Raw genomic sequence first — 27,668 nt, 5'->3', positions numbered from 1 at the left:
TAAAATACACATACTGCGTATTACACATATACCAGACGGATACATACACCTATGTATGCCTACACAAGCATACATACACATTACACATACAACTGCCACATACAGGCATATCAGCGTTTGGTAGGTATGGTTGAAGTACCTACTTTGAATTATAAGATGTATCAAGCTAAATAATCAGTATTGATTGATATAATGATTTTTAACTAGCTTTTTTATTGTGCTTTTGGCAAATGGCACAGACTGAACGTGAGGAAAGATCGAGGTCATGACATTGTTCCACACTCTAGGACCTGTCCATGACAAAGTATGAGTTTTATATTTTTTGAAAGTGAATATTTCTTCGAAGTGTTTTACATTACGAATGTTTCTGAGTGAAGGATGAAATCTAAACAATTGGTCGAATCCATGTGGTAGATTGTTGCATATTTTTCTATGCAGGATAAGTATCATTTGCTGATGTGCCACATCCTTAATTTTAAGGAGTTTTAGTTTTTTGAAAATTGGATCCGTATGAGCCATCATTGGCTGCCCATCTATAATTCTGACAACTCTCTTTTGTATTTTTTCAATTTTGGATAGGGTTGAAGTATAAGTATTGCTATATATATAGCAACAATAATTGACATATGACAAAAATAGAGAATTGTAGAGTAATAATAAGTGTTCAGTGTTTAAAAAGTACCTCACTTTGGTAATGATACCAACATTTCTACACAATGTAGTGTATAGCTTATTTATATGAGTATTCCACTTAAAATCGCCATCAATAAACATTCCAAGGTATTTTACACTTTTAGAGCTTTTTATCTCTACTCCATTTAGTTTCAACCTTATTTCTTGTCTATCTCTTTTGTTTGAATATATCTGATAAGAAGTTTTATCAGTATTTATCGAGAGTTGGTTAGCAGAAAACCATTCTGATATTTTGGGCATAATTGTGTCCACAGTATCTTGTAATTTTGTTATATCTTTACATTCCATAAAGGCTGCTGTATCATCTGCATACAAATATGCATTGAACTCCTTGCTTATGTTTGGAAAATCATTTATATAAAGGATAAACAGAAGAGGCCCCAGAATAGATCCCTGAGGGACTCCCATATCAATTGGCAATGTGTTTGATCTGACACCGTTAATCTGTACACATTGGGATCGATCACTCAAGTATGATACTATCATATCATATGCTTTACTTTTGATTCCATAACATTTGATTTTATTTAATAAAACATCAATATTAACTGTGTCAAATGCTTTCCGAATATCCAAATAGAGTCCGCACACAATATTATTTGCTTCAAATGCATTTGTAATCCTTTCCTGGATGAGTGATATGGGCATGTGTGTGCCCATACCTTTCCTAAATCCAAATTGATTTATATTAAGTATGCTGTTTGTTGTTAAGTGATCATCCAATCGTTTGTGTATAAGCTTTTCCAATAATTTGGAAATAACAGGTAGAAGTGATATTGGCCGATAGTTATTAAACTGCTGTTTATTACCTGTCTTAAGAATTGGCTTCACAATGGCAAGTTTCAAAAGCTTAGGAAAAGTGCTTTCCTGCAGACAAAGATTCATAAAATGAACAATTTCTAACATGATGGAGGAATAGGTGGCTCTAAATATTTTTGTATTTAGTTTATCATGCCCTCCACCTACCATATTCATGTTATTGACTATACCTGTTATTTCTTCATCATTGGTAAGGGGTAATGAGTTCAAGTTGTTACCCGTAAATTGGGGTATATATTGCAAGGGATCTACATCATTATGATGTATTTTATTTCTTAATTCTTTTCCGACATTTGTAAAGAAGGTATTGAAACCATCAGCAATTTGCTGTGGTCCTTCAAGATTTCCATCAGAAGTATGGAAGGTGTTTGGCAGGTCTGACCTGGCAGATGGTCCTTTGGTCAGGTCCCTTAGAATATCCCAAGTTTTCTTAAGGTCTGCATTTTGAAGCTGGCTTTTTATGTACATCTTTTTTGCTTCCCTTAAAATGTTGTTAAGGGTATTTCTATACTTGTTGTATATTGCTATATTTTCTCGACTTGGATGTTTGTTCTTTTGTAGAAATAGTATGTTTTTTCTATTAATGGAAGCTAGAATACCTGGACTAATCCATGGCTTGATGGGGGTATTTTTTCTTGTGGGTCTATAGGTAACACTATACCTATCTATCCCTGTTGTATATGCTTCTAAAAGGGTTTCACAAGCTGTGTCTGGATCTGTTATATTGGTAAAGTCTCGTAATGAAGTCTGGAGGTATGATTTAAAATCATTGATCTTCCTATAGTCAAAAGATCGTATTTCTTCCCTTTGTTTCTGTTTTTCTGCTGCATGAATGTTGAGTGTCAGGTAAATGGGAAAATGATCTGAAAGGTCATCATAAATGATGCCAGCGCTGTTGGCATTATCTATATTGTTACAATATATGTTGTCGAGCAGGGAACATTTTTTATCTCCCTCTCTCGTTGTCATGCATATTGAAGGTAGAAATCCATACGATGTAAAGATATTAAAAAATTCACGAGTAGATTCATCATTGTCAATTTCAAAAAGGTCAAAGTTGAAGTCACCAGTGACAAGGCATGTACAGCGAGTTTGAGTTCTTGAGAGTGATTCTAACACTGTATCCAGGAAATCAATGAATATAGCCTGATTCACATCAGGTGGTCTGTAAATTTGAGCTATGATTATCTTTGTACCAGGTAGTTCGCATTTTACAAATAATGATTCTGTGCCTTCCAAAACGTTCATTTGGATTCTAGTACATGAACTTATGCGACTGTTACAAACATAAATGGCCACTCCTCCACCAGTTTTTCCTATCCTGCTTTCAAAGAAAGCAGAATAACCAGGTATGGTTCGCATGTTTTCAATATCACTATTGAGCCAGGTTTCGGACACACATATTATATCCCATTTTACACCAGCTGAGTGTAGAAATGTTTGGAAAGACTCAAACTTCTCATTATTGAGAATGGATCTCACGTTTAAATGTATAACTGAGAGTTTATCAGAAAATACAGTGTCAGAATTATCAGGTCTTGAATCATTAACACTAATGGTATAGTATTTACATTCAGTGATAATGTTCTCAAACTTTCTTTGAGTTTCTGGGTCAAAGTTATTTCCAATGCCATGAAAGGGATTGATTCTTTTCTGATACAGCCTATGCGAATCAGCTTCACTAACAATATTTAATGGCATTAACTACTACAAGTAGTATTTGAAAAAAAAACTTTGAAGTTGGATCACTAGCATTTGGTGTTTGGAATGAGTAATCACTATTTCACACGAATTGATGAACAATAAGTGTCATTTGTATCAGTAAGGTTTTGTAAATTATAAAGAGTAGGGTTATTATCATTACAGATATGGGTACACCAGTAGCATCGGTGTATCCAAATACAATAAGAGCAAATATATGTAGTGATTTCTACATAAGCATCAATATACTCCGATTATATGTACCCAATATTGCTTAAACTTGTGACATACATCAAATGTACACATAGCAGGCAGCACACATGCATGCGTGCACAAAGACACAGGCATATGCATACCACTATGCCTCTGTTGCCTTTTGTTTATTCATTCAGTTTGATATTTAATACGATATATTGTGTGATATTTGTAAGCGTACATACATTTTGATGTGGTGGTATTTGTGGTATTATTATATTACATATTATTATATATAGTGGTATTATTTGTGAGCATGCAAGCACTGAATAATACTATTTGAAAGTTATAGTACTGGTTTGAGTACATTCTACTAGTATCTGTGTACCTATTGTTACCTCATGTGTCTTAATAAGTATCAGTTCACACTGGTTGCATGTTCACTATATTTTTTATACCTATTTGGTACACGTAGTTACATACACATATGCATGCATGCATCACACGCATGCATATGTGCATCAATATGCCTTTGTTTTATGCTTATTCATTTGATATGTTATTTGATATTGTATATTGTATGATATAAGTGTACAAATATTGTAGTGTGTACTATTTGCAAGCAAACATTACCTTACTGTGCATGGCAATAGTCAGGCAGAAACTATGCTATCGTATTCAGCAACCGGTAAGGTGCTGCCCTCTGGACACTACTAGTAGCGCCACCACTTGACCACGTTAAGCCACAGTCCCGCCCCACTGCACGCCGCCGGCGGCCACCCGACGCCCCCGGCCGCTAGACACGGAGGCCCCGCCAGCCGCCCGCCGCGCGCAGCGGGACAGGGTCCCAGGCGAACTTAAGACCTGCGAGGTGACGGAAATGGAGGGCGGGCCGGGCTGGGCTGGGCAACTGTACCACTCAATGTATAGTACATTACAACACAGGCTGCAGTGAAATGATCACAATTACTTTTTTCTTTTTTTTTTCTTTTATGATTTTTTTTTTAATCTTTTCTAGGGTTTTGCGATCATGTGCAATGGTACAGACTTTGGCTTACCATGGAGAATGGTAATGACTTGGTCGATAGAATGACCCTAAAGGGAGCATATTGATTGCATCACCTACATTTGCAACAGCATCAAACCAGCAGTGGACATCAAAGATAAGTGTATGTGCACACACATAGCAGCCATGTAGCAAAGCCATGGTAGGAAAATAATCAGGTGGCGTGGTCAGGCCAGGTGCAGGTGCAGCCATCCATACAGCATTCAAGGAAGCCTTGTTAAAAAAGCCCGTTTGCTGGGCTTGGCGCAGCCAGGTGCACCCACACATGCAGCATTCATATTAAAACATTGGTGAAAAAAGCCCGCTTGCTGGGCTTAGTGAAGCTGCTCCCACAGGCACTGGCGGATCCTGGGGGGGGTCCACGGGGTCATGACCCCCCCCAAAAGGTCTGAGAGGGTCATTTGACCCCCCCCAAAAGCCGAAGACCTAAATGCGCTATAGACGCCGTCTTGCATGCTCAAAATCACCTGTCAAACACTTCTGAGCTAATACCTTTGTTTTTTCTGGATCGTGTTGCGTGAAAAGGCGTATTGAAGACCAGAATCTTACTCGTTTTTGTCTCAACCGTGCGAGCACCAGGGGATGATCCAGGAAAACTCCAAGGGGATGGTCATGAATTTAATTCGTGGTGCCCCTACCTATACGCAAAATTAAAAACTCAACGGATTTCGGTCACTTAATTTTGGTGATGTCCTATTTTCATTTTTTATTTTGTTTGTTTTATTTTTAGTGCCCCTGGGCCCTGGCAGGTCAAAATCACGTCTGAGGCGAAAGAAATTCACGGGAATCCCAAAAATCACGTCAGGACATTCAGGGCCCTCTGACCAGCCTGACAGCTAGGGCCCTTCTTACTTCCTGGGGCCTCCAGTGAATAACCGCTAGTGTCTGTGTCTGACCGCTAGGGCCCCTCTGACTCCTCAGTAGGTAGGAGGCCCTCTGTAGAGGAGGTCCTCTGTAGAAAGGAGGCCCTCAGTAGAGAGGAGGCCCCCTGTAGAGAGGAGACCCCTTTAAAGAGGAGGCCCTCTGTAGAGAGGAGACCTGCTGTAGAGAGAAGGCTCTATGTAGAGAGGAGGCCCTGTGTAGAGAGGAGGCCCTCTGTGGAAAGGAGACCGCCTGAATGCAGAAGGCCCTCTGAAGAGTGGAGACCCGCTGTAGAGAAGAGGCCCTCTGAAGAAAGGAGGCCCTCTGTAGAGAAGAGGCCCTCTGAAGAGAGGAGGCCCTTTGCAGAGATGAGGTCCTCTGGCTCTTTGAAGAGAGGAGGCCCTCTGGGGCATTCCACGTCAAATCGAACAAAAATCGGCTGTTTTGCACCTTACCATCAGCGATTTCATTATAAATTTGTGAGCGAGTTCCTGTGTGGCCCCGGACATTACATTGATGTTTTTTGCACATTCTGACCACAGGTCTTCTAAATATAGGGCATTAAATTTTTACAAAATGTTGCATCTTTGTATTTTTGAACGACCATAACTCTGGTTGTACTTGTTTGATTTGAATGAAATAAACCTTACTGTTTAGGTAATTTCTTAAGCATTTGTTTAGAATTGCACCTACTTAAATATATGACCTTGAAATTTGCTTAACTCTGTTCTTAAGCACAAATATTGAAATAGCAAAAAACACGTCACCTTCGATTTGGCTCATTTTCATATATTTTATTGCCTACCATATTCTTAACAACCTGTGAAAAAATTAGAGTGGGCCATTCATAAGTTTTGAAGAAAATTGCACATATGCAAACGTATGTTAGCACGCGCAGTGGAGGGGGAAGAGCGAATTTCGCCCACCCCTCTTGTTTTTCGCCAATATCTCATAAGATTAATGCGAAATTAATTATGGCTACCTGTCAAGAATTAAATTGGACATCTCATCGTGCAAGCAATAAGAAAATCGGTTCACAACTGTTCTAGTAATAGCGGTGTAAAGTGAACATCCTGTCGCCGCAGCGACGCGGCGACTCGGCAGCCGGCGCCGACCGCTACGCGCCGCCTGAATTGTAGACTGTGCCGGGACGGAACGGAACGGTTCCGTCTTTACATCGCGCTCCCTACCGCTGATTACGTTCGATTCGCGTCAAATTTTGTGAGAAGACTAAGAAATGTACAGGTAATCTTATGGTGAAAGAATTTGAAAATCGGTTGGTAAACAATTGAAATATTAACGTGTAAACACAAAATTGTGATTGCTGCGTTTCCCGCATCGGGCCTCGGCCGAGCCCGCCTCAGCCGGCGAAATGTTACTCTTAGCAGGCCTCTAACTGCCATATTTATTATTGGATTAACTAGAAATTCCCCACACATACTAAAAAATGTATGTTCTTTCGTATAGTGAAGATCAAAAGACGTGAAGATATCGTTGCGTGATAGTGTTTTCGTTGAATTTACTTCATGATGCATTTCCACACGGCTCAAAATTCACCGCAAAATACCGTTTGCCTGAGACACTTTTACTATGGAACGTGAATGCTTGACTACCATGACTATGCATTTCCATTCTCGCAGAGTTTGGGATATCACTAATCAGCAATTATTCATTTCAGAAAGTGTACACAAGCAAGCATGTCTTGACTCTGTCTTTCAAGGTCACGCGCGGTTGCGTGATGTTGATGGATGAAAACGGCGTTTGCCGCGAAAGTTATGAATGGCCCACTCCAATTTTTTCACAGAGGGTTAGGAACATTGTGACGGACATAATATGTAAAAATTACCCAAATCGAAGGTGACGTGTTTTTTGCTATTCAAATTTTTCTGTTTTAATTCAAGGTCAAATGCATTTCAAGGTCACTTCAATTTAATTTTATAATTAAAAATCAAAGCCTTATCAATTGCCTATAAGACCCTGTTCATATCATTTGGATACCAGAAAAGGAACCAGAGTTATAGCCATTTAAAAAATTGATGTGTGGCATTTTTCGCTATATTCGATGACCTATATCTCAGCGATACGTTATCAAATTTCGAAAACATTATACGTAACTCAGTTTTGAACCATGCCCAGTCTGCCTACAAATTTTCAGAAAAATCGAAGGGGATGACGGATTTCGGTGTTTGATTTGACGTGGAATGCCCCCTCTGTAAAGGAGGCCCTCTTAAAGGGAGAGACCCTCAGTAGAGAGGAAGCCCTCTGTAGAGAGGAGGCCCTGTAGCTTCTGTAGTTAAGAGGCCCTGTGAAAAGAGGAGGCCCGCAGTAGAGATCGGTGGTCCTCTGTAGAGAGGAGGCCCCCTCTGTGTTTTGACAAATGTTTTTGCAAATTTTTCGCGGCGCTTCGCGCCGCCGATTTATGTACATACGTACAGGTCAATACGAAATCTTGACTGTAATTACATAAACCAACCGTGTCAAATTGAATCAGAATTCATATGTGTGCTGTAAAGGAACTCCGGCTTGTACTGCAATGCTAAAAGGGTGGTAAAATTTGTGTTTTGGAGCTGTGTTTCGACACATTCTTTTGCAAATTTTCTCGGCGCTTCGCGCCGCCGATTTATACACCAATCAATAAGAGAGAAATAACAGTGACTGTAATAACACCAACCGTGTCAAATTGAATCGGAATTCATATGTGTACTGTGAAGGAACTCCGGCTTGTACTAGCATGCTAAAAAGGTTGTAATATTTGTGTTTTAGAGCTGTGTTTTGACAACTTTTTTTTGCAAATTTTTGCGGCGCTTCGCGCCGCCGATTCATACACAGGTCAATAAGAGAGATCGTGACTGTATGCTACTATTTACTAATGCATTAGGCTAAAAGTGAGGTAACTATATCTACTTCTGGGTTTTTAAGTCGGTCGACCCGCCTCCCCCCTCCCCCCAGTAAAAAATCCGTGGCGACGCTCCTATATAGGTGGGTTTCACTAACTAAAACTACTGAGCCGAGTGACTTACGATAAAACTTCATCTTATAAACGACGAAGATCAAATGTCATTTTTTGATCTCGACATACTCGCTCCCTACCCCCCCCCCCCCGGTCGTCAGAATTCATTCACCAGACCTGGTATGTCGGCCGACTGGTGACCCCCCCCAAAACGACCCCCTAGATCCGCCCTTGCCCACAGGTGCAGCTACACTCACTCACTCTGCATTCAGATTAAAACATTTATTAAAAAAGCCCTTCTGCCAGGCTTGGTGCAATGCACTCATCCATACAGTGTTCCATTTGAAATGGAGGTTAAAACAGTCTGACTGAGGCTAGGTATGCTCATTTAGAACAACATTCACTCAGGCAGAAGGATTTTAGGCAAAGCCCATGTAATAGGTTCAATGCTCAGGCAGTGTGTTCTTATAACATACAGCAGATCTTATGAGTAACCAGCTTGCTATGTTCAACACTGAGACAACTTTATTGGTGACACCCACAGAAAATATAAAGTTGAATACAAATGCTAGCCTTGAAAAAATACCATAATTAGATGCTGATAAATCCAAGGCTAGTCCATGAACCATGATCACAAAAACCTTCAGCATATAATTGAATCCTCATAATGATGCATATCATACTAAATAAATGATTAGTATGCACAGAGTACCTACCTGATGACTACATAATACCACCACAATAGAAAAAGTGAAATCAATTCAGTTTGATTAATGTGGCTTTAAGAAGGAAGCAAAACATGAGTTGCCCAGCCCGCCCAGCACCCACCCGTCCAATCAGCACCCACAGATTCTGTCACTCACTACTTTTCTGTCTGACTTTGACTCCTGGTTTGTTTCTGTCCCTTCTTTGTTTTGTTGGCGGGTACCACAAACTCCCCCAAGTCAGCAGCCCTGTTGGCCACCCTTCCCTGTGGAATGTTTTCAAGTGTCTGTGATCTCATGAACCGGTCGGGAGCTGCTGTTTTGGTTTGTGCCTTTCCTAAGGTCTCTCTTATGTTTTCAACTGTGTACCAGGGTTCGATCAGTGAGTATCTCTTGTCACGGGAGTTCCTTGCATAAATATTTCCGTTTTTAGTGTGGTAGTTTGTGACTTCATCTTTTTCCCTCATTTGTCCTAGTGTTTTCACCATGCTGGCCCTTTTTTCAGTGAGGTTTTCATGTATGATAACCTTGTCTGTCTCACTAGCCTGCTCGAATCTAGCCTGGTAGACAGCCTCACGGTCATCCAAGTCCTGGAATTTGACCAACATCCTCTTTTTGTTCCTTAGTCTGTGACAAGCCACTATTGTGCCCTTCATGTTGACTTTGAGTTTCTTTTTGATTAACTCCGCAGCCAGAGCTCGAGTTTCAGTGGTGGTTTCTGGTCTATCAGAAGGGGGCAGTGGGACACCGCCCCCCCCTAAGATCAAAGATGTTTTTCTGTTGTACTGTTCGTTTTTGTCCAGGGTTCTTTCCATGTCCGTGAGTTGATCTTTCAACTCAAGGTTCTCTTTTTTGAGAGCCTCGAGTTCAACTTTCAGGTCATCCATGTTTTTTTGGAATTTTTCAGTTAGTTCTTTTTTGGCATTTTCTATTTTTTCTGTAATCAGGGCAGAAACTTCATCCATTTTGCCCGGACCACTCATTCCAAACACAACTCAATAAATCAGGTTACCTTGAGAACAAAGAAAAATGGCGAAACAAAATTCAAAAAGAAGAAAAGAAGAGAAAAAAACACCTATCAACTGTTTAAAGAAAGGTGGAAAATGAGGATGGGGCCCTTAACCCCTACCTCAAACTAATAAACTGAAAATATGTCCGCGCTCTCGTCTAATCAATCGTCTTCTCTGCGCCACTCTCAGACGTCCGCACGCGACGGCCGCCAAGAGCAGTGCTGCCAGATTTGGAGGATTTCCGCAAATCTGGAGGATTTTGAACTCTATTTGCGGACAAATTTCGCTTTTGGAGGATTTTTGATTCTGGAGGAAAATCTGGAGGATTTGTCGTCCGATTATTATATTCAATTTCAAGGAAAAATATAACACATTCAAGACTAAAAAGGCATTTTCCTGCCCAGCGTCACCCTATCCGTTAGGATATATCACATCCTTTATCACCGTGAGACTGCAGAATGTCTCAGTCTGTAGCTATATTTACGAGGGTACAAAACTACTGGCGGATCTAAGGGGGACATTTGGGGCAAATGCCCCCGGCCCCCCTGCAGCGCCCGAAATCGACTTTCGTTTTTTAAGATAAAACGAAAACTCAGCAACTGTTAAAAGAAAAAGTATTTTTTTAACTGCACAGCAGTGCGAAAGGATTCGAAATCCGATGAGTTTTTAGAATTTGGTGAAACTTTTTTGGGGGTATAGCCCCCCGCAGCGTCCAAGACCGCCTTTCTATATCTACCAATAGGATTTGGAGGAATCTGGAGGATTTTTGTAACTGATATGGAGGATTACAGCCTTCCCCATCTGGCAGCACTGGCCAAGAGTGAACTGAAGAGTGAACTTATAGTTATCATCACGGTCTCGTGATCTCTAGTAGGTAGGTATAGGCTTCCAGAAACGTGATAGTTGTTAATTTATCAACTATAGTCCGTTTTTCTTATCTTTAGACTTCACTCCAAGATGTGCAGATAACTTAGCACGTGACGTCACACAATTTGATAATAAAAATCAAGCGTCACGCTCATTGCCACTGGCTCTAAAAGCGAACACACCATATGTCTGCTGTGTATCAAGGAAATCTGAGACTTTTATATATCTTTTGAAATTTATATCCATTCGTATACAATAATATGCAATGCTCTCAAAACTTCGGCAAGGAAAACCGATCGGTGCACAAGCGAGACAAGTGGTTTATAATGTTTACCAATATTTTATTCGAAAGAAAGATGAATACCTCAAGCAAGGTGATGAGAGTGCAGCGGCTAGCATTAACGTAGCGAAGGAGACCAGCTCTGCTACTGGAGTGTCGATTGCCTCTGTTAATGCATTCAAGAGTGGAATAGAGACACATGGATGCCAGTCTCCAGCCCGCCAGCGCCCTAACAGGGGGCCACGCGAGTACTTCGACGAGTTTGACCAGTGCGCGTTCAGAAGAATGGTGCATGCCATGTACCTGGAAGGGAAAAAGGTCACTTTGGACACCATTAGAGCGGCAGTTCAGGACAAGTTCGAGCAGACTATCTCGCGCTCAACCATACGAAAGCAGCTGTTCCAAATAGGATTCAAGTTCCGACAAGTGAACAACCGAAAGCTGCTGGTTGAAAAACCTCAGGTGGTGGCAGCCCGGAACGCGTTCCTGAGACGCATTCGGAAGATTAGAAGCTCCGACCCAGAGCGCACTATAGTGTACTTGGACGAGACCTGGTATAACCAGTTTGATATGCGAACGGTCGCGTGGTTGGACAGTGACGACGTGGCCGGCCATAAGCCAGTGACAGGGAAGGGCAAGCGCCTAATCATAGTCGATGCTGGCTCGGACAGCGGCTTCACCCCAGGAGCATTCATGTGTATGAGGACGGACGGCAAGTCTGCCGACTATCACACGTCTATGAACGCGAGCTGTTTCGAGGACTGGTTTCGACTCCAACTTCTGCCGAACCTGCCAGCGAATAGCGTGATCATTATGGATAACGCCTCGTATCATTCAAGATGTGCTAACAAGGCACCTACAGCTAGCTGGAGGAAGGAAGCGATCCAAGAATGGCTGCGGGTACATGATGTCAATCCTGATCCGGACTTGCGGAAGGTCGAGCTTCTTGAGCTGGTTCGCCCTCTGAAACAGACACGCGAGTATGTGTTGGACAAGGTGGCACAGGAGGCCGGTCATGAAGTACTGAGGTTGCCCCCATATCATTGCGACCTCAATCCGATTGAAATGGTTTGGGCAAACATGAAGACGCACGTCCGCCAGTTCAACAACACTGGGCATCTGAATGACGTGGAAAGGCTGCTGCTGGATAGCCGAGACGCCGCGCCACCGGACTTGTGGCGAAACTGCTGCCGCCACGTGCGAGAACTGGAAGAGGTGTACTGGCGAGCAGATGGTATGATGGAGGACATCGAGCCAGTGATCGTGTCACTTCAGGATTCGAGCAGTGACGACAGTGACAGTGAAAGTGATTGAGGGCGCATGGGACCTACGATGGCTTCGGTGAACCAAACATACCCAATATACGAGTACGACTCCTGTGTTTCCTGTCTTTTGTAATTTGTATTACGAGTTACTGGTGGTAGATTTGTAGACACTAGCGGGTAATACGAGCAAAACATGTCATCACATTGAAATAGTATGTATATTTGTTAATTTCGATCAATGCTGCATTCATCGCTAAACACACGCTCATATAGCCAACTCGTGTTGGTAGCCTGCGCCGCTGAACACGCATGTCCTGCGGGTTGCCTACCTCCACAGGCATAATTCATCTCCGCCTCTCGTCACGCAGTCTAACCCGTCCACATGATACTTCGTGAGGATTACAACGTCACAGTCAATACTATCGAAAACGCGTTCACTCGAATGTCTGCGATAGCGAACCACAAACCAAGTGCTTCACGACAGTCGCCAGAACTTGTTACGAGCCACACGCCGAGCTCCTTCAAGAATTTCCTTGCATTGGGTCCGCACTCGCAGTCGCACGCACCTGCGGTTTCAAAAAACTTCGGCTGGAACCAAGCCCTATAGGTCTTGAACTAAAGTCACTGATGATGACTTGTGTCCATTTGCAGAATAGTTCATTTCCAAGTGATATTCGCTTTTATAGGTACCCTTTAATTCATCGGATCGATAGTTCGGTTAGCATACCAAACTTTATCCAACTTAATTTTTGTAGCAGGTAGGTATAAGTACCTACCTATTTATGTAATACACATTTGTGAGACTACAAATCTGCACTTGCCGCACCCAAGAGCGCCACTCTCCAGGCTTCAAGGCAATATTTTCTGTTTCCGAAGGGCTTGATTTTTTCTAAGCCATGCTTTGTCTCGTGCATATCTTGCGAAACATCTTGGAGTGAAGTCTAAAGATAAGAAAAACGGACTATAACCCTTTATACGTACTATGTAGCATAAAGGTCAGATTGCACGGTTTTTACTTTTTAGAATTATTGACTATTGTGTCGCAAATATGCAGCATCAGTACCTATTCGCTGAAAATTTTCTGATCATTTGATTATGTGCGGCTCACCGCAAAGTAGCTGCCAACTCTCTTCTCTGTGGGGGCGTTTTCTCGCCTTGGTTTTGTTCATGCTCTGTGGGCGCGCGACCGAGGTGAAAGTTCACCCGAGAGGAACCGGCACGAACCGACTCGGTCGCAGGTCGTGATCTGTTCGACACTTTTTCTTCTGTTGCTGCTCCTCATCACGCGCTGCCGTGCCGCACCGGCAGATTGCGGTGGGCGCGTTTCGGCTGCGCGGTGCGTCTGGTCGCCGCTCCAGTGAAATTGAGCACGGGGAAACGTTCATTGCGCCGGAGTGGGCCGTGTTTCCTCGTCCGGACCCTCATGTCAGCTCCGTGACCTGAGCAGTGGGACATTGGCTCACCCGTGGCCCCGCAGCCATTATACCGTGGTGATATTTTCCGGCCGCTCCAGCCCGGACGGACGAAGCGAGCGAGTTCAGCACATGTCACGATCGCAGTACACTTCTCACGGTGGTCAGAGGTCAGGTCATCAACTGCGACCTGCTGTCTCAGTGCTGTGACCTGAGAGGAAAGGTTGCGGAATAGACAGTTTGCTCGGCAGACAGCGCTGGGGCATTCTTCCCTGCTATGGCGATATTTGGTGTAGAGAACAAGCTGGAGAGAGAAGAGAGAGAGAGAGAGAGAGAGAGAGAGAGAGAGAGAGAGAGAGAGAGAGAGAGAGAGAGAGAGAGAGAGAGAGAGAGAGAGAGGAAGGAGGGGCAAGGAGAAAGGGAAATAATGCTCTTTGTTTTGGGAGGACCAATAACTACTGAATACAAATCATCGTAAACTTCAACCAACAACTGGCGAGCAAGCTAAAAGTTGGCAATCAAAACCTTGATGTTACGAGCATAAATCTTACCTGAGCAGCACATTGGGTAAGTATTTCATGACAGCTATGCAATTCACAACATTACATGCTACACAACATCACATCATCATCACAACAAATCCAAACATCATCACCAATCGTCAAGCCTTTGATCACTGTCCAGCTGACCCCACCGCTGACCCCTGGAGCACGCGCAGCCCCGCGGCGCTCGGCAAGAGGTGTCTCATTGCGCGCGGCGCCTTTGTGTGACCATATAAGGAGCGCCAGCCGCCTCGCAGGGGTGGTCGACTGCAGATCGATTTTTATCAGCTGGGTGGCGGTGGGGAGGCGGGTGAGCCGTCTGCTGAGTACTGGGGAGAGGGAAGTCGCTCTGTGCCACAAAACAAAGGGACTTTGGGTCGCGCAAGCCGGTGAAACAAAGGGTTTGGAAAAGTAGCCTAAAGGCTGAGCTACAATAAGCGTGACCGTCCAGGAAATTACGTGCGTGATCTGCAGATCCGTGATTGCGAGACTTCCTTGACATCGGTTTCTGCGATTTTCCAGAATTTCCATGAATTATTGTATTCTGACGTAATAATAACAACTTATAAATGGTTGCGCAACAAACGCTTAAGTTTGCTATCTTCTATACTATTTCATCAATAATTATTATGTTTTGTTAATAAAACATCAAAAACACATGAAAATTTAAGAAATAATTATTTATTACGTCACTTGGATTCATACGGTGCGCCACCAAGTGCGCCAACAACTGTCTCATATCACGCAATCTCGCAGATTCTGCAAAAAAGTTAGTAGCTTTGGACTTTATATCGGTACGGAACATCCTGACCGTCCTGACTATCCGGCATTTCCTGGACTGAACGTCCGGGATTTCCTTGACTGAATCTGCGTGACCCCAGTGTAGCCGACCCTGTGTATTTCCTATCAGCTGAACTTGACCTGCGTACCGATTTTCTGCAAAACCCGCAAACTCGCAAGTCGCAGATCACGGACGTAGGATCCCGCATAGTGTAGCTAGACCTTAATGAAGTGCAAGCCGGATTGTTCGAAAATTGAAGCATCTCCGGGTTTTATAAGACGCAAATTTTTATGAATTTGATGGTTTGCAAAATCTTGTTGTTTTGTCTTTTAAAGATATTTCTATGTAAAAAAAGAGGCTAATAATGTTCAAACTCCTTACGAAGGGAGTAAGGAGGCTATTCAATGAGACTAGCCGCGGAGTGCTTGAATTTCTCAACCGACAATCAATTAGTACGTCTCCGTTAATCTGCTGAGTCAACATATTGCATATTTACCGCTCCCTCTGTTAGGCAACATGCCATCATCTCCCGTCCCATGAACCTTATGAAACGGTTCAGAGTCGTGTGCCCGGCCCAGTGAAGAGTAGCTCATTTCGCATCTAAGCCTGCATTACGTTCAGACTTGTCATTTCCCTCCCACATTTATCCCGCATTTCCACACGCTGCATTGCCAACCTTACGGAACGAGTATTGGACTGTCAATCTTTCTAAAATGAATCAACACATTTTCAGCCATAACTCACCGTGTAACGTAAACAGAGTGACGCAATGTCTCAGTGGCATCTTCCAACAGCTCAATTACCTTGGGACTTGGGAGTCACAAAACAGCAGGCGCTCCGCCGGCCAGCTGGCGCGGCCTCTGGTCTGAGGCCTGTTACGTCACACGAGGCTCTGTTACAACTGTGGAGAGATGGCATACAGCGCGGCGCGGCGCCACAGCTGATAGCTTCGAGTTCGGCCGCTCCGTGACCGGCTCGTGCAACTGCACAATAGCGGACCGACTGCCCGCCGAGGGGAGCAGGGAGGGAAAGGGTGTTGCAGCGAGTGCGTACCTACTGTGGCTAAGAAAAGACAAGGCTGTATCTCGATTGAATGATAAAGCGTTGGAGTGGATAATAGGGTAAAATAACCATATCAGTCATACCAAGAAACTTTAGGGCAGGCGCTTATTGAGATCTGACTTTTGCACTGGCTTTTGGACATGTATCAATGATCCTAATCTGGAAACATTCAGCTATTGGCCAACGCACGTCAGAATGGAGACTTCTCATGAAAAAGTTCATTCAGCCCTAACGAGCGCCTGTGTCCTCTGAACACAGGCAGATCAGCCTGAAGCATACCATCACTTCTGATCTCTTTCTTCATCCATTCATGGATTGCAAAACCCCGTCGTATTCGCCTCCATACACAGCTCACTGTGTTGTGACGCTTCTTGGACGGGTGGTGACTGGTGACCACAACCATCTGTCACACGGGACAATGGACAGCCGTGTACCGCCATTGGCGACCACCTGTCGCCAATGGGCACTGCGGGAGCGGCGCCGAACCGCCCCCGGCCGCGGTCACGGCCAAAAGCTGTCACGTGTTGTGCCTTCACAACCAACAACACAAGGTCTGTGACTATAATTGCCTATTTGTACACTGTCACGTTTACCAATGAACAACAAACAGCAAGTACAGCCATCATTTTATTGGTGTAACAATAGTTATTGCGATAAAAGCCCGTCTTACAAGAAACAGTGACACCGGCACATGATAAACCGATTTAACCTGTGGTACTCTTGTCTCATTTCAGATTGGAGAGATGCAGTTTTTCTCCGAGCTGTCGCGGATGCATGGCTACCATAAGCGCGGTAAGCATGATACCCTCCCTGCCTTATGCGTTGGTACTTCGTTGCCAAATGCCATCGAAATTTTTATGCGAGTGCAATTATCATATGGGGTCGGTAAAATGTTTCAGTTTTCACTCAGGACCCGTGGATTTGTTTCGTTTGCCGCATGATACTGAAGGTCGAGGGCGGAAAAGGCAACAAAGCCAGAGGATCTGAATGTAACTTTACGGCTGAAGGTTTTATGCTTTTGATTTGAAAGCATAAAATGAATGAAAAGGCTGGCCTGGCGAGAGCTACGATGGGCGACCATGCCGTCGTGTTACGTCATCTCTGGTGGCCGTTTGTCACTCCAATGAGCAGATTTGGCTTATACCACGGACGATTAGCCTCGACTAGCCGGTCCGTAAGGCGGCTTTATGTCTGCCAATGCGACCTTTTATAGGAACGGAACAGGCTGCTCTCGGTTCGGTCCGTCTGCTCCATGGATTTTTACAGGCTGATGATCGGACGAGGAGTGTCAGTGTCATACGGCCTTTATAACGGCACAGCGTCGCAGATGGCGAATGAATTTCTATGAGTTGGGGAGTTTCACTGAGACCCGGCAGACTTTAGGTCAAGGCTGAGCGGTGTTGCACACTGCACTGGTCCAAATAAATGCTTTTTGTTATGCTGTAGCCGATTGTCGATATAAATAGAATGAAGGATAAGGTGTAATTGACCTTAAACTCTTTCTTGACATATTAGACGGAAGTGAATATTTTTTCAACCTCTTGGCAGTATTCCATTCAACAAACAATTATCATACAAAACCAAAAATAAGCATGCGGGATATAAAAATGGATACACACAACCGAATACACTACGACGACCTCAAGCGGAGCACGGTAACAGATGCACACAGAAACAGCTGACACATCGCTGGAATAAAGGAGAACGTTCGAACTTCGAGTGATTTTCCTGGTGATATAGATCACCAACACTCGCCTGTCAAACTAATGACATTTTGAGAGCGTCTGTCACCTGAAATGTCTCTGTGACACAGTCACGAGCCATTCGTGCATGGTCGAGCGGCTCTCGGTCTCTCGTAACAGCTCTGACCGCCGCTATCCTCTGTTTGGGGACACCCCGTGGCCTTTCTGATCAGATCGTGATCTTTTTGACCGCCGATCTCCTGGCGCGGAACTACCGGGAGGTCGGCGGAACTTACCTACTGGTCCAGTTTCTGTATCGCGGACACTTGAACAATGGCTCATGGTCACCGCGGAATGACCTGACGAAATGGGCTGTTGGCAAGTGGTCTGCTCTAGATTGGTCCAGATTGGTGCTTCTTGATGCAGCTATTCGACATTTTGGGCCAATGCACACAAGTCAGCAGACGCTCTCTGACTCCTCTCTCTCTCTCTCTCTCTCTCTCTCTCTCTCTCTCTCTCTCTCTCTCTCTCTCTCTCTCTCTCTCTCTATCTCTCTCCCTCTCTCTCTCCCTCTCTTTCTCTATCTCTTTCTCGTTCTCTCTCCCTCTCTGCTCTGGAGGACGGAGGTAGATCATTGGTTGGCTATATCAAAGAACAGGGAGGGGGGGGGGGGGAGAAGGATCGTCTGTCGCCACAGTCTAAGCTTAGACGCCTGTTGGCTGTGGATCGTCTGTCGCCGGCGGCAGTGATCCGCAACCCGCCATCCGGTTACCCTCTGCAGGCTAAACCACACCCCCGCCGGCCGGTCGCTGCTGATGACCGCCGTTAGAACTGCCCGAGGCGACAGCTGCAGGATTCCGAGAGTTCAGCCCGCGCCCCGTCTTCACTGATGGTTCCAACTGAGCATCACAGCAGGGGAGAGGGGAGAGGGAGCGCGTTTTGACTCAGCCATCTGGAGAAGAGGGAGGCCTTCGTTGCCTGGTAGGGGACAAGGAGCTGGAGGGCGGCATTTTGGCTCCTCATGTAAATAAATAATAAAATCATGGAAATTACGTTTGATATTTAACCCTCGCCGGCCGAGGGGGGGGGCGGGTGCCGCCCCCCCCCCCATAGGGTTTTTTTCGCGATAGCTCCGTACACGCTGGCGATAGAAAGCTGAAACTTGGCATACCTGACCTTTGATCCAAGCCGGATCTTTTGACACCAACCGCATTTTTGGGTCAGGTCAGGTCACTGACCTATGACATCATAAGTGAACCTCTGCACGGTCTTCAGATGTCGCAACTTCGCAACGCCCTCACTGCCAGAGGAGATGTCACAGGGAAATGAAACTTGCAGGATCTAGTATCCATTATGAGTCCCACAACTTGTATATCTCGGATTTTTCCTAAAGGTCATATGAGGTCAGGTCATTTTCGTGACCTCACCATTATAAGTCAATGGGGAAAAATGAAAACTGCTATTCTGGCGCCGGGAACGATCTCCAACTATCTCAAGCACACAGAATCGTGATTTGATGCACTCCTTGCAAGGTTAGATGCGTCACTTTTGCAATGTTGACCTTGCGTGACGTCATTTATGACGTCATCAAGGTCATATTAGTTTTTCGTCAATAACTCTTGATCAGATTGAGCTAGCGAGTCGGGAAAGCCACCAATGGACTCAGGAAGGCCTGCCGAATCGAATGATATGCGACATGACCTCTTTCGACCAACTTCGTGACCTGGGGGTGCTGACCTGACCTTGACCTGAGGTCAACACCCCAAGTTGACCTGACCCGGACAAAAAGTATATTATTCGACGCGCCTGAGCGAGGCGAACACGATGCTGCCAAAATCGGCGCTCTGTGGCCGTTTTTTGCGAAGTTATTCACCAAAAACTGAACTGTACCTTGGGGCACTTGACCTGACCTCAGAGGTCACCGGTTGACCTAGGACCTTAAAATCGGGTACCAATCTCTGCGTCTCGTAACGGCGCACACGCTCGTTTTTTCCGCGACGCGCTAGCTCCACCAGGGGCGAAACGGCGAGGGGGGGGGGTCGTACCCGCCCCCCCCCCTCGGCCGGCGCGTATGTAGAAAACCAATAGGTCCGGCGGCGAGGGTTAAATTCATCAACAATGCTAATGCAAGGTTTAAGTGATAACTTTCACCATGCATATCAAATTCACTGCATATCAGTGAATTTTGTAGATGAATATTGTTTAGCGAATTGGCTGCTGAAAGCTTCATCATGCAGAGATGTTACCGGGTAAACATATGTCGAATGCGATTACATAATGATTGAATGAATGCCACAACTTTGTCTAATGCGGGTGCAGATACCGATCTACGGCAGCCGGTACGGTACGAAAACGGCAGCCGGTAAGCCCCCCCCCCCCCCCATACTGCAGGCGCCGTCAGCTGCGGGCCCGCCGTCACGTCGCTCAGCAGGTCGTCACAGCGCTCTGATCACGTGACACTATGTCTACCTGGCGTGACGCGGCGTGACGTAATGTCAGCGTTACAAAACTGGCGCACTGTCGGGCCCCGGAGGGCCCGGAGAGGAAGGTCACATGGAGAGACCAGCAGAGTAGACTCGCCCGCCCGCCCGCCCGTCGAACGCTATAGATGCGACAGGCGACCCAATACGAGACAATACAGTGAATACAGCCTGAAAGGAGGGCCAATCAAACTGTCCGACAATGCAAAAAGCGTGCTGCATCTACCCGTCCGCCCGCCCTAATGGTTCGGTTTACGTTGCCACACAACTGGCAGGCTGCGCTATCTAGCGTGATCAAATTGGACTGCTGTGTTTTTGGAGCCTCTGTTGATGTTTTGCGCAGAGTCGGCGAGTGAAAGGCGCCGTGGTGGCTGTCTGGTACACAGTGTTACGTGCTCTCAGTTCCGCGTTGTCCGTGATATCACTTTCCATTCGGTTCCAGGTGGTTCCATAAACTCTTTTGTTTTGCTCAAAGTCACTGCACTTGTCTTATCTGTCAAGGCGCGATGCAACAGAGACAGGGCTTCAACCTGAACTTTGGTCACTGCCGAAGACTATCCTGCACCCATCTGACTTATTCTGTCCTCTATAGCGCCTAGGGCAATCACTCACCTAAGGAAAAGGCAGTATACGAGATTCGTGCGGAAGGCGTATGCTCGTATAGGTATAGGCTAGCCCGGCAGGCGGAGTCACCTGTGACCTGAGCGCGTGTTTTCTTTGCCCCTTTCCCCCGGCCCTGTATTACCCTCCCTGCTCTCGCTATCTGCCCCGGCGTCTCCGTCGGTCCCCGGCCAGTGCAAGTGGTCCAGCATGCCAGTCCTGTAAATAGGAGTATACTTCGGTTCCCGTGCTGAATTTTGCTGGTCACCTGGTTTGCGGGTCCACGGGCTTGAGCGGGACCTCTGTGTTGCTTCCAGGCTGGAGCAGGCCCTCTGTTTTGCTTCTGGATTAGAGCGGGCCCTCTGTGCTGCTCCCAGGTTGGGTCGAGCCCTCTGTGCTGCTCCCGTACTGCGTCGAGCCCTCTGTGTTGCTCCCGTACTGGTTCGAGCCCTTTGTGTTGCTCCCGTACTGGTTCGAGCGCTCTGTGCTGCTCCCGAGCTGGAGCGGACCCTCTGAGTGGATGAGTGGATCCTCTGAGTGGATTCCGGGTCGGAGCGGGCCCCTGTATTACCGGTCCGGGCGGCTGACCTCGCGAGAAGCGGCGGCGGCGGCGGTGGCGGCGGCGGTTGGCCGGGTCGCTGACGACTGTCGGAAGGCTTCACCAGTCAGTCTGCGGCGCGACGCACGCCGGGTGAGAGGGCTGTGAGCGGTGAGCGGTGGCGAGACGGTGACGGAGACGGAGGCGCAGACGGATCGTAGGAACGTAGATATGGAGAGCGTCGTGGCACAGCTGCGTGAGTAAAATGGACTGGAAATAGCAGCTTACACCTAATTTGACCAGATATGCACCAAACCTCTTTTACAATAGATGTCTTCGTAATATGAATTCATTTCAGTGTTTCAATCGAAAGTAGGATATCTGCTAATTTGAGAAAAAATGAGGGATATGGTATGAGCATCTGTGCAGCCCAAACTGATAACTTTTAAGCAATGTCCCAAAATTTGTCGATTTGGGTGGGAAACGACATCCAAATGAAATTCATTTTCCACTCTCACCACCATTTTTTCAGAACAATTTTCCACTCCCAAGTCCCAACCAAGAAAACCTAGATTTTTTACCTATAAAAAGACAGTTGTGTGGATGCCCAGTTAGCATCAAACATTCTACACCCTAGAATAAAATGCATGCTTTTTGTCATTTCTCACTCCTTTTGGATCTAATCGAATCAGCAGTTTTCCACTCTCTCCCTCTTTTTGGTGGGTAAATTTCCCCTCTGACACCCAAGACAAAACTCAATTTTGGGACACTGCTTTTAAGAAGTACAGTGCACACTGAACCTAATTTGACCAAATCTGCACCTAATCTGCACCAAATGTGTACCAGATGGCCGTCATGAAAACGGCTATTATAGATGACTGTTGTGTGGAAGAGCTCCCTGAAGGGCTCGAATGGAATGTGCCCTGTATTTGTTAGGTTTCCCTGTGACTTTTGCTGCAGGGTTTCATTGTACTTTGCTGCGTTGCGAAATGCACAAGTAAGTGTACGACCCATGGAAAACAAGTGGAAAGTCAGGAACGGAGCATACGTGTCTCGGACAGAAATGCCATCTAGTCTGTCAATCTTCTTGATAGCTGTTGGTTTGAGAAGTTCGATATGATTTTTATCGTTGCTATTCTCCGTCAGAGCGCTTACGTTTTCATTGCTTGACATAATTATATTTTACTCATTTGTTGCTATTAGGTTTTATTTCTAGAACTTAAAAGCTAGGAATAGACACTTTTCATTTTCAAGCGAGTTGTTTGAATTAAATCATTTCATTCTACTTTCAACACACACAAAAATACAAGTGGCAAAGATATCAGCTGATTTTCCACTCGGAGCTATGCAAATGGAGGAATTTCCTATATCTCATTTGGGTAGTGTGAATTACGAATAACGGTATAACGAATGTATTTACGGCTATGATGTTGTTCTCTCCAAATCGAACGTTTTTTTTAATTTTTTTATGGAAACACTAATGTTTTTATTTAGCAATTGACCTCTATGAAATGATTTTATTATATTTTCATTGGACAATTTGGTTTCTATCTTTCAACAGGTAAATGCTTATTGGCTATTTTGTTCGGCCATAACAGTGATAGTCATTGATATGGTCTCTAGAGCCCTCCAGTTCCTGTCCCTACCTATTGTTGTAGGGGAGAGTGGGGTGGGTTGTATCAGTTTTTACTCCGAGACCCATAACCTCGTAACTATCCGTGATAAACTCATTATTTCCATACTATCCCCTTCCTTGATTCTTCTGCTTTTTTGTGCAAAGTAACTTTTCCGCTACCTCTACCAGTTTTTCTTCTACGGTCTCCCGAATAGAACAATGTTTTTGATACAACTTGCCCCATGGCTTGGGTGAGTTGTATCACATGGTGGGGTAATTTGTATCACTATTTCACGTTTCAGGGAGTGTGCTTGCTACTGGTTTTGAACATAACAACAACATTAAATGGGGTTAATACAATGTATAGGTATGCTCAAAGGCTTCACTTTATTAGACCAAACTTAGGTCAATGCAATCCGAACGAAACGTCAACAGACTAGGCGCAAAAGTGGCCCGTTAAGAGCAAAGAAGCCAACACATTGTGCCGAAATGGAACGAGCATTGACTAGCTACCTACAAACGCGAGCCAGGGCTTAGCTTTCGCGATCAAAAGCAACATACCCATACATACATACATACATACATGTTACAACATACCCCACCCGGCTCTGATACAACATGTACCTAGCCGCCATCTTGGAAAAAACATCCTCGTGCTAAAAAAACAGCGGACAGCTGGAGAAATCCGTTTTCACTCACGCAGCCTTAGAACCTACCCTCACCACCGCTACGGAGATCTTTCAAATTCGTGCACATCTAAATGCCCAGAACACACATTTTCTTGCAACTTATTTTTTTAGAATGACATTAAAAAAACATAAAATCGCCTCTCACCTCGAGACGCGTCCACTCAGCCACAAGACAGAACAGGGAAAGATGGCGCCCGGAAAACCTCGTCGGCTGGACGTGTCGCGAGCGCCATCCATTGGATAAGTTTGGCACAATTCGCCCTGATACAACTTGGACATGATACAACTCTCCCCGCTCTCCCCTATGTATTTACAACATTGGAGAGCGTGGGAATGGTCGGATACACTAGCAGAACACGCATGCGTTGTTGTTTCACGAGCATGGAGCGCTTGTTTTACCTTCAGGCAAGCCGTAAAACATGATTTTTTTAATTGATAACGCCATTGAAATCCAGCGACTTTGTCTGCTCAAAGGACAGCATCGAAACATTATTTACCCACACAACAGGAATTACGCGGTAGCTCTCTTTGAAGTAAGTTCTATAGAGTTTTAAAAATCATTGATGGTTTTGAAACAATGTGCTCTCATGGGTCATTCTGCCACTCATTGCTCTACTCTGTTCCCGAACGATAATGAAAGTGCACTCCATTCATGCAACACGTAACTGCCAGCCTACGAATCTAGAATCGCTTTCAAATGCATTTAAACTCAGTTCTACGTACGGCGCTGATAATGTATCATTGGCCATTGGGTAACGATTTCAGTGGTCTGCTTGACCTGCTACCGTCTCCTCACGACGCTCCTGAACTGAACAATGGAAGCAGCGCCGACCAGCTGACTGAGGTGCGCTCGAGGTATGGTCGTGCATTGGCACGCCGTATAACAAAGCCGGATAACAGATGGCTCCAAATGAACTGTTACCGACTGAGTCGCCACAGCCATCCTCGCGACGGACCAGTCTGCTCCATATTCAGAGCACACGCCATTTTACACATTGCTGTCTAAGTCATGACCTTATACGTAACAGCTGATCAGCTGATACTGCATAATGCTGACAGCAGTGCACATACGAGGAAATGCATGCAAGGGTGCGCGTGATGAATGTCTGGTATGGTACCGCTGCCGATATGCTGATAGCTCAAGAACCTGAGCGTCAGGTGGATAGCCAGGTTGAACGAGTCTAAAAAGGCGCACCGCCCTCGATTTGAGCTAGTAATATCGCGCCGCCATCATGGGTAACAACTAACGCTCTGCCGGTGCCCGCCCTAACGGGTCACACTGAACATGCGCACCCGATGAAAAGTTAGCTTTGTTCTGAGGTTCAGTACGAGGTCCAGCATTGATATTCGCTGCCCGGGCTCCGCATGGATGTGCACTGTGCAGCCGGTCTGCAACAAGACTTGTGTGCGACTCAAGTCTGGACGCAAACCGACGCATACAATGGACGAGAAACAATGCAGCATCAGCATTCGGTAATAATTCACGATCGTTCAGAGCCTGCTGCAGCAGGCTGCTGCAGGCATGCCCTGAAGCAGGCATGCTCTGCTGGCCGCCTTGGAAAGCCCTGGAAGTGGCTACAGGCTCCTGTCTCTTCTCAGGGTATATAGGGCCTTGCCTCTCAGCGTTGACGGCTGCAACAAGGTGTGGCCGCCCCTCCTCGCCTGGTGACGTCACTGGCGCCCGACGCCGCGGGGTACAACCGACCCGAGGGGTGTGACGTCATCCAATCGATGGGACCGGTGGTCGTTCCCCTGCTGCGGGACGGGCCGCCTCCGCTGCAACTGGCGTTCAATGTGTTATCCACCCCGCTTCCGGCTGCTCCCTGCGCCGGCTCGCCGCGCGGCCGCCTCGGTTTGCATTTGGTGTGAAGCGTGCATTCGACGACGGCGGAAGGTACAGTGCAACAGGGCTACGTCTGACACTCCCTCCAGAACCAGCGTGGCGTGTGAGTCGCACGGCTGAAGGCCTGAGTCAGAGTCGGAGTCGGAGTCAGGCGTCGGTCGGCGACACTTTGCAGCCAAGTTCCCCGAAGACGCTGCTGTCGGCGGCGGCGGGTCGCCGGGTGCCGTTCCCCCCTACCCCGGACGGAGGGTGGTGCGTGCGCTGCCGACGACGCGGTCGACGCCTCCTGAGTCGACCAGTTACCGCCTGGGGAGACATGGAGGAGGAGGGTCACACATCGCCGGTAGCGACTCCAGAGGACATGCCGGAGGGAGTGGAGGAGGACGGGGCGCCGCTCTCAATGGAGGACAGGCGAGGACTGCTGCAAGGGGTCCTCAGTCGGAGGACTGACGCTGAGGACGGGAAGACTGAAGACGGCAGTGATGGGGACGCACCTGAGAGCGGTGAGTTGGCGGTCTTGCAGTCCAGTCGCGCTAGTTTCCAGCGCCAGACCCTGTCGCTGCAATCCGGTCGATATCGGTGACGTACAAACGGCCGTGTCCGTATTCGGTCATGCAGAACCGGACCGGTTAGCGAAATCATGTATTATGATGCGCATGAAAAATGAGTGTGCACTTGTCCTGCATGTGGTTGCGCCTTCTTCAAGGTCAGTATCGCTTCTGAAGTGCTAAATGTTGTATGAGGCATATTTTTACCTCGCTTCAACAAGACGGCGCACAAAGCACTATCCCCTGTATACCTGCTCAAGACTGCTTCATGTTTTATGACATTGGAGGGGAAAAGGGATAAGTCAGTGTACGGTTAAAGACATTTGTCGTTATGTAGGTACATTGATAAGTAATTTTGTTTTTAACCATGTGAAGAACGAACCTCAAATATTGTTTGCTGGCCATAACAAAAAAGTTTGGATGACGGACTATTTTTGACACATTAATTGAAAAATTGAGAGCATGCTGCTTCACTACCGATCGTTGACACTCCAGCATTCACCTCATTTTTGATATACGTTCCTTCTCCTCCCTCCCAGTAACTACAGCGGTCCCGCTCACCAGCAATTAAACCCTCATATATCGATCAGTGAGGCTGTGAATCAGGGCTCGTTACGCTACTCACTGGGTGTGGTGTAACCGGCACGGTTGGTCCACTGTACCGACCAGATGGTAGTCTCCGGTCCGCGGTCCCGGTACGCACTGAGTGGTCCGATCGTCACCCTGTGGCTCCTCGGACCACCTCACAGCCGTCATATGGCGATAATCAGTCTCTGATAACGACAGTGAGAATGCTGCGTGTGGTGACTCAATGGTAGATCATCCGTCTTGCAGAGAGAAGGTCGCTCCGCTACCGACCGGTGCCAGTCGACGTAACCTGCTCAGTCATGTGACCCGATGGTGCTCTCAGCTCTTATGGCATGTGTTACGAGACAGAGTTTATAATGACTGTGAATGGATTCTAACCTGCTTAATGCCGACTTTCGGTTCGTTGATTTCAAAGCATAGGGCATTGCTGCAGCCGCGATTTATGTCTGCAAGCCCGTTATTCCGTACCAGGTCACGCGTGTAAAAAGCGAACATGTTTATTTGAACTAAATTGTTAGAAAGCAATGGAGAATCTTGCTGTAAGTACATACAACATCTTTGATGACAACTAGTTTCTCTCCTGTTGATTTTCTTTTTAAACGCTTCGGCCGCAGCAGCTATAAAGGCTCCCGGCGCATTGTGTCATCCAAGTCCAGATCTGAATTGTTCGTGATGGGTTTTGAAACGACCATGTTCTTCCGTCGTTGGATCCTATGTTTGAGTTGATGATCTTTGGACGTCGGTTGGCTGAGTGATGGAGAGGAAGCGCCTTTATTCTAGTCCGAGTCCAGCCATAACAGTGGAATGGACCTCCAACCTTCTCATGCCTACGGGATCTGCTTGTCCTGAAAGTGAAGGCCTTTTGATACCAGTCTCA

The 27,668-nt window shown here is 46.0% G+C and overlaps 2 protein-coding genes across 4 annotated transcripts in view; both read left to right on the top strand.

Annotated features, from left to right (window-relative positions):
- LOC122390952 (actin-associated protein FAM107A-like) overlaps nucleotides 1-27,668 on the top strand; it is a 44,562-nt gene that overhangs the window by 508 nt on the left and 16,386 nt on the right. Inside the window, exon 2 of one of the 3 annotated variants that reach the window (XM_043384407.1) lies at nucleotides 16,943-17,000. In XM_043384407.1, the coding sequence (XP_043240342.1) occupies nucleotides 16,952-17,000 (49 nt within the window). In that variant the 5' untranslated portion in view covers nucleotides 16,943-16,951. Of the gene's footprint in view, nucleotides 1-16,942; nucleotides 17,001-21,633; nucleotides 21,765-25,613; nucleotides 26,159-27,668 lie in introns of those variants that run through there. The other 2 variants (XM_043384410.1, XM_043384406.1) reach the window with 2 other exon arrangements.
- Nucleotides 11,432-12,460, top strand: LOC122390946. Its single transcript, XM_043384401.1, has one exon. It carries the CDS (start codon nucleotides 11,432-11,434, stop codon nucleotides 12,458-12,460), a length of 1,029 nt encoding a protein of 342 aa, XP_043240336.1.

This window comes from Amphibalanus amphitrite, unplaced genomic scaffold, assembly GCF_019059575.1.
Source record: "Amphibalanus amphitrite isolate SeventyFive unplaced genomic scaffold, NRLGWU_Aamphi_draft 000416F_arrow, whole genome shotgun sequence".
NCBI classification, from domain to species: Eukaryota; Metazoa; Arthropoda; class Thecostraca; order Balanomorpha; family Balanidae; genus Amphibalanus; species Amphibalanus amphitrite.
The sequence above is the reverse complement of the archived record's forward strand: the minus strand, read 5'-3'. Positions and strand labels throughout refer to the sequence as shown.